The 10,597-nt window shown below is 45.6% G+C and overlaps 1 protein-coding gene across 4 annotated transcripts; it reads left to right on the top strand.

Annotated features, from left to right (window-relative positions):
• The first annotated feature begins 4,406 nt into the window (after nucleotides 1-4,406).
• Nucleotides 4,407-9,866, top strand: LOC122690722 (EKC/KEOPS complex subunit LAGE3-like). 4 transcript variants are annotated; one of them, XM_043897633.1, is made up of 4 exons: nucleotides 4,407-4,423; nucleotides 4,570-4,973; nucleotides 5,301-5,426; nucleotides 5,628-5,931. In XM_043897633.1, exons 2-4 carry the CDS (start codon nucleotides 4,633-4,635, stop codon nucleotides 5,764-5,766), a joined length of 606 nt encoding a protein of 201 aa, XP_043753568.1. In that variant the 5' UTR covers nucleotides 4,407-4,423; nucleotides 4,570-4,632; the 3' UTR covers nucleotides 5,767-5,931. The 4 variants fall into 4 exon arrangements, 3 of the variants coding, with proteins under 3 accessions (XP_043753568.1, XP_043753569.1, XP_043753567.1); XR_006340086.1 differs by lacking the exon at nucleotides 4,407-4,423 and adding an exon at nucleotides 9,855-9,866 and having other exon boundaries at nucleotides 4,506-4,973; nucleotides 5,628-5,887; XM_043897634.1 differs by lacking the exon at nucleotides 4,407-4,423 and having other exon boundaries at nucleotides 4,504-4,973; nucleotides 5,301-5,417.
• Nucleotides 9,867-10,597: the final 731 nt, after the last annotated feature.

The following is a 10,597-nucleotide window of genomic DNA, read 5'->3' on the forward strand; positions in this document are numbered from 1 at the left end:
ATGACAAACCCACAGCAAGCATCACCCTCAATGGTGAAAAATTGAAAGCATTTCCCCTGAAATCAGGAACAAGACAAGGGTGCCCACTCTCACCACTACTATTCAACATAGTTTTGGAATTTTTGGCCACAGCAATCAGAGCAGAAAAAGAAGTAAAAGGAATCCAGATAGGAAAAGAAGAAGTGAAACTCTCACTGTTTGCAGATGACATGATCCTCTACATAGAAAACCCTAAAGACTCTACCAGAAAATTACTAGAGCTAATCAACAAATATAGTCAAGCTGCAGGATGTAAAATTAACACACAGAAATCCCTTGCATTCCTATACACTAACAATGAGAAAACAGAAAGAGAAATTAAGGAAACAATACCTTTCACCATTGCAACAAAAAGAATAAAATACTTAGGAGTATATCTGCCTAAAGAAACAAAAGACCTATACATAGAAAACTATAAAACACTGATGAAAGAAATCAAAGAGGACACAAACAGATGGAGAAACATACCCTGTTCATGGATTGGAAGAACCAGTATTGTCAAAATGGCTATACTACCCAAAGCAATCTACAGATTCAAGGCAATCCCTATCAAGCTACCAACGGTATCTTTCACAGAACTAGACCAAAGAATTTCACAATTTGTATGGAAATACAAAAAACCTCGAATAGCCAAAGTAATCTTGAGAAAGAAGAATGGAACTGGAGGAATCAACCTGCCTGACTTCAGACTATACTACAAAGCCACAGTCATCAAGACAGTATGGTACTGGCACAAAGACAGAAATATAGATCAATGGAACAGAATAGAAAGCCCAGAGATAAATCCACGAACCTATGGACACCTTATCTTTGACAAAGGAGGCAAGGATATACAATGGAAAAAAGACAACCTCTTTAACAAGTGGTGCTGGGAAAACTGGTCAACCACTTGTAAAAGAATGAAACTAGAACACTTTCTAACACCATACACAAAAATAAACTCAAAATGGATTAAAGATCTAAATGTAAGACCAGAAACTATAAAACTCCTAGAGGAGAACATAGGCAAAACACTCTCCGACATAAATCACAGCAAGATCCTCTATGACCCACCTCCCAGAATATTGGAAATAAAAGCAAAACTAAACAAATGGGACCTAATGAAACTTAAAAGCTTTTGCACAACAAAGGAAACTATAAGTAAGGTGAAAAGACAGCCCTCAGATTGGGAGAAAATAATAGCAAATGAAGAAACAGACAAAGGATTAATCTCAAAAATATACAAGCAACTCCTGAAGCTCAATTCCAGAAAAATAAATGACCCAATCAAAAAATGGGCCAAAGAACTAAACAGACATTTCTCCAAAGAAGACATACAGATGGCTAACAAACACATGAAAAGATGCTCAACATCACTCATTATCAGAGAAATGCAAATCAAAACCACAATGAGGTACCATTACACGCCAGTCAGGATGGCTGCTATCCAAAAGTCTACAAGCAATAAATGCTGGAGAGGGTGTGGAGAAAAGGGAACCCTCTTACACTGTTGGTGGGAACGCAAACTAGTACAGCCGCTATGGAGAACAGTGTGGAGATTTCTTAAAAAACTGGAAATAGAACTGCCATATGACCCAGCAATCCCACTTCTGGGCATACACACTGAGGAAACCAGATCTGAAAGAGACACGTGCACCCCAATGTTCATCGCAGCACTGTTTATAATAGCCAGGACATGGAAGCAACCTAGATGCCCATCAGCAGATGAATGGATAAGGAAGCTGTGGTACATATACACCATGGAATATTACTCAGCCATTAAAAAGAATTCATTTGAATCAGTCCTAATGAGATGGATGAAACTGGAGCCCCTTATACAGAGTGAAGTAAGCCAGAAAGATAAAGAACATTACAGCATACTAACACATATATATGGAATTTAGAAAGATGGTAATGATAACCCTATATGCAAAACAGAAAAAGAGACACAGAAATACAGAACAGACTTTTGAACTCTGTGGGAGAATGTGAGGGTGGGATATTTCAAAAGAACAGCATGTATACTATCTATGGTGAAACAGATCACCAGCCCAGGTGGGATGCATGAGACAAGTGCTCCGGCCTGGTGCACTGGGAAGACCCAGAGGAATTGGGTGGAGAGGGAGGTGGGAGGGGGGATCGGGATGGGGAATACGTGTAAATCTATGGCTGATTCATATCAATGTATGACGAAACCCACTGAAATGTTGTGAAGTAATTAGCCTCCAACTAATAAATAAATAAATAATTAAAAAAATTAAAAAAAAAGAAAGATGGTAATGATAACCCTATATGCAAAACAGAAAAAGAGACACAGATGTACAGAACAGACTTTTGGACTCTGTGGGAGAAGGCAAGGGTGGGATGTTTCGAGAGAACAGCATCGAAACATGTATATTATCTAGGGTGAAACAGGTCACCAGCCCAGGTTGGATGCATGAGACAAGTGCTCAGGCCTGGTGCACTGGGAAGACCCAGAGGAATCGGGTGGAGAGGGAGGTGGGAGGGGGTTTCGGGATGGGGAATACATGTAAATCCATGGCTGATTCATGTCAATATATGACAAAACCCACTTCAATATTGTAAAGTAATTAGCCTCCAACTAATAAAAATAAATGAAAAAAAAGAAAACACAGGAGAAAAACCATATGATCATTTCAATAGATGCCGAAAAAGCATTTGACAATACTCAACAACCACTATGATAAAAACTGTCGGAAAACTAGGACTACAAACAGACTTTCTTAATCTGATCAAGGTAATCTACAAAACCCCTACCGCTAACATGATATGCAGGAAAATCTAATCCTTCCACTGGGGGTGGGGGAAGGCTGCTGGTCTAGGATTTGGAGGGCCATGGAGAGTACTACCCAGCCAGGGGTTGGGGATCAAGTGCCCTGATTGAAGTACCTGCCCCCTCTTTGGGCAGTGACCTTGATCCAGCCACCTTCTGTGGCACCAGCGGTTCCCTGGCATACACACCCCACACCCAGGCAGTGCTGCCCCAGCCCCTCATCACCCCCAGCTTTACCTTGCTTATTGATTTGACCCCCTTCCAGACAGATGCAGACCAGCACCCAGCAGGCCAGCAGACACAGGGTCACCTCCCAGTTGAGGGCCCCTGGCACCTCCAGCCCCAAGACTTTGTTCCTTGGGAGGGAAAGCCCCTGAGAGTTGTATCAGCAGAGGGCCAAGAGACTGGGGGTGTCTTGGGGGACACTGCCTTTCCCACAGCCCTTTAATCCAGCCAGTATCATTGGTGCTTCTTGGGCACCTGGAGTAAGTCCCCAGCCTGGAGTCCCTGCAGTCTGTGTACCTGGAGCCCCAGGTGGCCCAGCCCCATGCCATCCTCAATAAGTCCAACTGAAGTCTCCGCTTACCTCCCCAGGTGGGCAGGCACAGCCCCCTCCACATCCCTAGTCTCAGGACTCCAGAGCCGGGTCGCCCACTCCCATGTGAAGGCACCTGTGCAAGCACACACAAATGGAGACACCCATGTGCATTCATATGACCCATGATCTCTCTTTCACACACACACCTACACATGCACATGCCCATGTGCATGCACCTGACCACACGCTCCCTCTGGCACTCACATACATGCCCATGTGCAAGCACCTGAGCATGTGCTCGCTTTGCCTCTCTCACACACACATGCCTATGTGCATGCACCTGTTCAAGTGTTCTCTCTCTCTCAAACACACACAGATGCACACACCTATGTACATGCAACTGTGCAGGCACTCTCTCTCACACACACACACACACACACACACATCCATGAACAGGCACCTGTGCATAGGCACTCTCTCTTGGCACACACACAGGCATGCATACTCACACACTCATGTGCATGCACCTGACCACATGCTCTCTCTTGCCCACACATACATGCCCATGCTCAAACACCTCCAAAAACAGACACATGCACATGCCTATGTGTGTGAATCTGTGTACGTGCTCTCTCTCACAAACACATCCATGCACACGCCCATGTGCATACACCTGCCCATGTGCTCATGCACACAGATGCACTTACACTGACGTGACCTATGTGTGGGGCACCAGAGGGATAGACCAGCCCTGACCCAGGGGTGCCCAATTCCCTTCCGGAAGTCAATGACAAGGACGTGCTCTCAGCAGGATGATCACCTGTGAACGTAGCCAGGCTGGCAGCAACGAAGACTTGGAAATGCACAGCGACCGGGGCTCATGCACAGTTTGCAGGTTGGGGCCAGAAACAGTCAAGTGACTTGAAGAGTCGGGCGGGGTCTGTTTGAGCATGCGCACTGAGGAGCTGCCTCCACACTAAAGGGTGGAGCACCACCCAGACGCCTCACGGCTGAGCCATTTACCAGGTTTCCGGCCTGAGGCAGCCCTGACTGGGAGGGCCCAGACCACGTGGGTATGGGTTTGCGCACGCGCATTGGGGCTACATGGCGCGTGAGCGCATGAAGCTTCAGGGCGCCCATTTTCAGTGGGAACCAATCGTGAGGCAGGACCAGGGTGGGTTTGCGCAGGCGCTCTGCTGAGTTGCAGGTCTCACTACAGGGCCGGTGTCTGTGGGGACTGTTCAGTCTTTCCCGCCGCAGAGGGAGAGGCAGAGCGTTCAAGATGGAGTCCGAGGCAAACGGTGGAGGAGTCACGAGGGCAGCCGATGAAGACGCAGTTGCCGAGGCCTTTGCAGCTGGCATAGCAGGTGGTGGTCAAGGCGTTCTGGGTGGTGCTGGTGGCGGCAATGGCCCTGGCGACCCAGCTGTCCCTGGTGACGCCGTCAGTCGAGGAGTCCCTGGCGGCTCCGGTGACCAGGCTAATCCCAGAGGCCCCAGTGCTGCCGGAGAGTCAGGTGGTGCAGCCGGTGCCATTCCACAGATCCTGGGGGCACCCCACGCACCAGGGCCTGGTGGAGACGCTGCACCTGGAGCCGGAGTTCTGAGTAACCGAGCCCTCCAGTTGTATCCTATTCTAGGAGCCCCAGTGGGCCGGGCGGCCGCAGGGTTCAGGGTGTGGGCTAGGGGTGGTTTGGGGGTTGCAGGTGGCAGGGCCTAATGTGTGGGAGGAGGGTATTCTGCGGGGGTGGAGGGTATGGGTCTGAGGTGGTCTGGCTGCCAGAGGATAGTGGTGAAGGAAAGCAACCTGAAGGGATCCAGAGGGTTGGGCAGTGATATCCAGGGTATCCGGTGGTGGCTTTGTGGGAGAAAGCGGTTCTCCGTGTGAGCAGGGAGCCTGACGTACAAGCCAAATGACTAGTGTGGATGGTGCCTTAACCATATCTCCACCAGCAGCCTCACTGTGCCTTTCGCATCGCATGAGGAGGCGGACATCGCCCGCCACTTCCTGACTCCACGTACTCAACTGCAAGGGCCAATTCGGAAGGAGCTCAATGTTAATGGCCGCATGTTGGTTCTGTCAGTTCTAAAGGGGGCCGGGGCTGGGGAGGGAGTGGAGGGCGGTGACCAGTCTCGGCCCAGGAGGAGCCATAATGGAGGGTTAAGCCTAGAGGAGAAGTGTGGTGCTCTGGGCTTGTCAGTGTGTGGGGACAAAGGGAGGGCATGCTCCCCTTCCTCCTTCTTGGCGGGAACTTAAATTTCATTTTCCCTCCCTTTTAGCCAATTGACTGCTGAAGACCCTGGCCTGTTCCAGACGTCCATTGCCTTCTGTCTGGACCAGCTTTCCATGGTGATTCGGACCTTGCAGCACTTTGTGCCCCCACTTTATGCTAAGCCTCATCACAGAAGAGGGGCTTAAACCTAGCCTATGTGCCCTAGCTCAAGTATCCTTCCCCAGGGCATTGCTTTCTGATTTAGTTTGATGGGGCTTCATCTAGTGCTTGTGCTGCTGCTTCAGGGCTCAGGGTCCACTTTGTTTGGTGATTGTTAACTGCAGAAAATAAAACTGAGCTACTGTGCTGTCTCTGACTTTGTTTTTAGTGTGTTCACTTCCTAATACTGCATTTGTCTTTTAGTTGGAGGGGAGGTTCTGAGATCCAGGTATTCAAGGAGTACAACATAATGGAAGACAATGTAAGAAGTGGGAAAATAAGAAAGTTGTGTACTGCCATTCAGTATTAATTTTGGGCTATTTTGTTAGTTTTATAGTTGCATTTATATATAAAACACCAGAATGTTGTTGTTGTTCAGTCTCTAAAGTTGTGCCCAGATGATTGTTTGCGATCCCATGGACTATATAGCACACCAGCCTGTGTGTCCCCGCTGTCTCTTGGAATTTGCTCAGATTCATGTCCATTGAGTCATTGGTGCTATCTAACCATCTCTTCTGTGGCCTCCTTCTCCTTTTGCCTTTGATCTTTTCCAGCATCACAAGTCTTTTCCAGTGAGTCAGCTTTTGGCATCTGCTGGCCAAAGTGTTGAAGCTCTGGCTTCAGCACCAGTCCTTCCAGTGAATATTCAGGACTAATTTCCTTTAGGATTGACTAGTTTGATCTCCTTGCAATTCAAAGCACTCTCAAGAGTATCCTTGTATCGTGAAACCCTGCTAAACTCACTAATTAATTGTAATAGCTCTTTTGTAGATCACATTGAACTTCCTCTTCGACAATCGTTTTGTCTGTAAATACGTGCACATTTATTTTTTTCCTTTCTAATTAATGGATTTTAACCGATTTCTGTTAAAATGAAATCTTCCAACACTTTGGCCACCTGATGTGAAGAGCCAACTCACTGGCAAAGACTCTGATGCTGAGAAATATTGAAGGCAGGAGGAGAAGGGAATGACAGAAGATGAGATGGTTGGATGGCATCACAACAACAGACATGAGTTTCAGCAAGTTCCAGGAAATGGTGAAGGACAGGGAAACCTGGTCTGCTGCAGTTCATGGAGTCGAAAATAGACACGACTGAGCGACTGAACAACAACACACTGATTTATGTTTTAATGGATTTGACTTTCCTGCTTCTTTGCTTCCTGGTAATTTTAGATTGGATGCCAAGCAATATCAAATTTCCCATGCATGCTTAATATTTTTCTGTGCTTAAACTTATTCTTGAGCTTTATTCTGGAATCCTGTTAAGTTGCTTGGAAACAGTTTGATCCTTTTTGGGTCTTACTTATTAAGATTGACTTTGTATGACCAGAGCAGATCTTAATGTAGGATGAACTTAATTAACTGAAATCATCAATGTCTGAGAAGGCTATAGTTGGAAACAAAGACTCCTTTTAAAAATTTTATTTATGAAAACTATTTATGAAAGTTCTTTATTTTTGGCTGCACTGCATCTTGTTAACTGTGTGCAGGTTTTCTGTACTTGCAGTCAGCAGGGGCTACTCTCTTAATGCTGTGCTCAGGCTTCTCATTGCAGAGGTTTCTCTTGTCGAGGAGCACAGACTTTAGATAGTGGTGAGCTCAGTTGTTGTGGCACACGAGCTTGGCTGCCCCAGGCATGTGGGATATTCCTAGCCCAGGGATTGAACACATGTGCCCTGCATTAGCAGGCAGAATCTTTACCACTGGACCACCAGGGAAGCCAAAACAAGGACCCTTATACAGTATCAGAGTGGTAGTAAAATCTATCTGGACATTTCATTGGCACGTTCTATTACATTTAAGATGCACATATCCTTTGACCCACTTTTGGAGTCTATCATAGGAAAATTCTTGTATATGTGAGCAAGGCAGAATCAACCATAGTATTAATTACTGCATTGTTTGTCATTGTGAAAATTTGGTAGAATGTAAATCCAGGGGGAGATGTTGAGTAAATTAGGGGAAGTCAAGCCTGCTGGAATAACATGTGGCAATCAGAGAGCAAATCAGATAGCTGGGAAGTAATATGGAAAGATATGAAAGCAAGTTGCGGAATTCTGGGTCTTGCATATTTCTGTCTTTCAGTACATTCTGACCATATGAACATGTGGGATAATGCTGAGTATTATCACCCAGCATGAATCCCCCTCAACTGTCAATGTCATCAGTGGACATTAGGGAAAAACATTTAAGTATTTAGGTTTCCTTGTTGATTAAATAACTTCATAAACAATCATGACTTTTGAAATGATGTTGCTTTGGAAAATAATGGTCTGCTCCATTTCCCTGTTGAAAGAAAACACTTCCTTAGAAACTTTAATTAAGCAAAGGTCTGTGAGGGAGCATTGGGAAGATGACACCCCCAAAAGTGGATGTGGACCCCCAGAGTCAGGGGATGGAAGTTGATGGGAGGGTCAGTAGCAGGGCCCATGCTTGCATTAATGAAGAATCTTTCCTATCTTACTTTAAAAAAATAAAAATTGATTTTTGAATTTGAGGAAAAGTCTACACCAACTTCGAACACATCTATGGGTTTTGTCACTTGGCATCCATTTTCCTTCTCTTGGTTCTGGTATCCTCCTGTCACCCTGGGAAATCACTCCTTTCCTTTTCTCTCACCCATTATGATTATCATAGAGTTGACTTCACCTCTGATTCCAGGAGTGGGCAGGTGGCTCATCAGAGCACTGCTTTCCTCCAGCCATGGTGATAACATCCAACCAGTGACACTTTGGGAGCTGTAGGGGAGGCAGGCTGGCAAGGGACAGAAGGGGAACTGAAACAAGAAGGCAGATCTCAGAGAACCAAATGCTGGATCCAGCCTTGCCTGAACCTTGCCTGAAGACAGAAACTACCTCTGTACTTTGTAGTTACATAGACCCAGAAATTCTTCCTTTGGCTTAAACCAAGGTGGTTATTTTTTATTGATTTCTTCCATTTTTTTGTAATAGCAAAGTCTTCACTATTATTGAATTGAGGTACCACAGTTTTATGTATTAATTTTCTTGCTAAGGGACTCGCTCTTTCTCTCTTGCTAATAGGATCTCGCTAAGGGATAGCCAAGAGACCACCAAGTCATATGGTAAAAAAGGAGACAAATGAGAGTTTTTGTTGGTAAATCGCCAATGGGGGAGGGAAGTATTTACAATGGACAGATGGAGGAAAGGGCAAAAGCTGGAGAAGGGGCACTGGGAACAGCCCTTTATAGACAATGCTCCCCAAACTGGCCCAGAATGGTGAAGTCAGTTCACCAGGGGGATGGGACTCTCATCTGATTCTTCCTTCTTCTGTCAGCAAACTTGGAATCATTCAGCTAAATTTGACCCCATACATGAACTACTGAAGCTGCTAGGTTGCTTTAAAACCTGTCAGGTCCTGTAATTACTCAGTTCCAAATCCTCCAGTGGGCTCCCTCTCAGAGTTCAAGCCACAGCCTTTCAGTGGCCTGTTAAGTCCTATGTGCTCCAGCCTGCATCTTCTCTGGCTTCATAACTTCCCTTTCTCATACCCCATTGCCTACTTGGATCCAGACACACAGGGCTCCTTTCCCTTTTTGAAACATTAAGGTCCATTTAAGAAAATTTGTCACACACAAATTTCCGTGTGAAAACCATGGGAGAAATTGAAGAAAACCTAAAAACACAGAGATGTATCACATTCATGTTCTTCAATCACGTCTGATGAGAAGAACTGATATTGTTCAGGCCTCAGTTTCCCCCAAACTCATCTGTAGACTCCCGCAAAGTGCCAGCAAATATTTTTGTAGAAGTTGATGAGCTGATTTCTTAAACAAATATTTACTTTCTTTATTTTGCTGCATCAGATCTAATCTGGGGAATGGAAACTTCATTGTGTCATGCAGTATCTCTTGTTGCAGTGCACAGACACTCTAGTCACGATGCCCAGTCTCAGTAGTTGCTCCACTGCATGTAGGACCTTTGTTCCCTGACCAGAGATGGAAGCAATATCCCCCACATTGTGAGGCAGATTCTTTTTTAAAAGATTTGTTTGTTTGTTTATGTAATTTTGGTTGGGCTGGGTCTTTGCTGTTGCATACATGGAGTTTTTCTAGTTGTGGTGATTGTGAACGTGCTCTGTGACTTCTCTTGTTGCAGAGCACAGGCTCTAGTCACTCCAGCATCAGTAGTTGCAGCTGGCAGACTCTAGAGCACAGGCTCAGTGGTTGTGGTACGTAGGCTTAGTGGCCTTGCACCTTGTGGGCTCTTCCCGGAATAGGGATTGAACCTGTGTTCCTCGCATTGTCAGGTAGAGTCTCAACCACTGGACAACCAGAGAATTCCCTGATGAGCTAATATTGAAATTTATGTGAGAACAGAAGTGGCCAATAGCCTGAAGAATTGTGACTATGCACAAACTGAAAGACTAACACAGCCTAATTTCATAACTTACTCTGCATGTCCAGTACTGGAGCTGTGGATCCATGGGACAAGACTGACAGTCCAGAAGCATTTCCAGACATATATATGTGGTCAGTGGATATTCAGCAGAGGAGTATAGATAATTCAATGGAGGGAGGATAGTCTTATTGAACAAATGGTTGTAGAATATCCATATGGGGAAAAACAAACCTGGAGTGGGTTCCCATTTCCTTCTCCAGGGGATCTTCCCCACTCAAGAGTTGAACCTGTGTCTATTGTGTCTCTTGCATTGACAGGTGGCTTCTTTACCATTAGCACCACCAGGAAAGCCCAAAAGAAGGTACATGGCTTTACAAATTGGACCACCTGAATGATTTCCCTACAGTGAGTTCACTGACATCATCCACTCATGCCTGGTGCGTGTTCTTTCCCAACC

Source organism: Cervus elaphus, chromosome X (genome assembly GCF_910594005.1).
Source record: "Cervus elaphus chromosome X, mCerEla1.1, whole genome shotgun sequence".
NCBI classification, from domain to species: Eukaryota; Metazoa; Chordata; class Mammalia; order Artiodactyla; family Cervidae; genus Cervus; species Cervus elaphus.

Bases quoted from the DNA above. Each gene is read 5' to 3' on its own strand.
- LOC122690722 (XM_043897633.1), top strand. From the start codon at position 4,633: ATGGAGTCCGAGGCAAACGGTGGAGGAGTCACGAGGGCAGCCGATGAA. The intron at 4,974-5,300 runs GTATCCTATTCT...TATCTCCACCAG, and splicing joins AGTAACCGAGCCCTCCAGTT to CAGCCTCACTGTGCCTTTCG. The intron at 5,427-5,627 runs GTCAGTTCTAAA...CCTCCCTTTTAG, and splicing joins AATGGCCGCATGTTGGTTCT to CCAATTGACTGCTGAAGACC.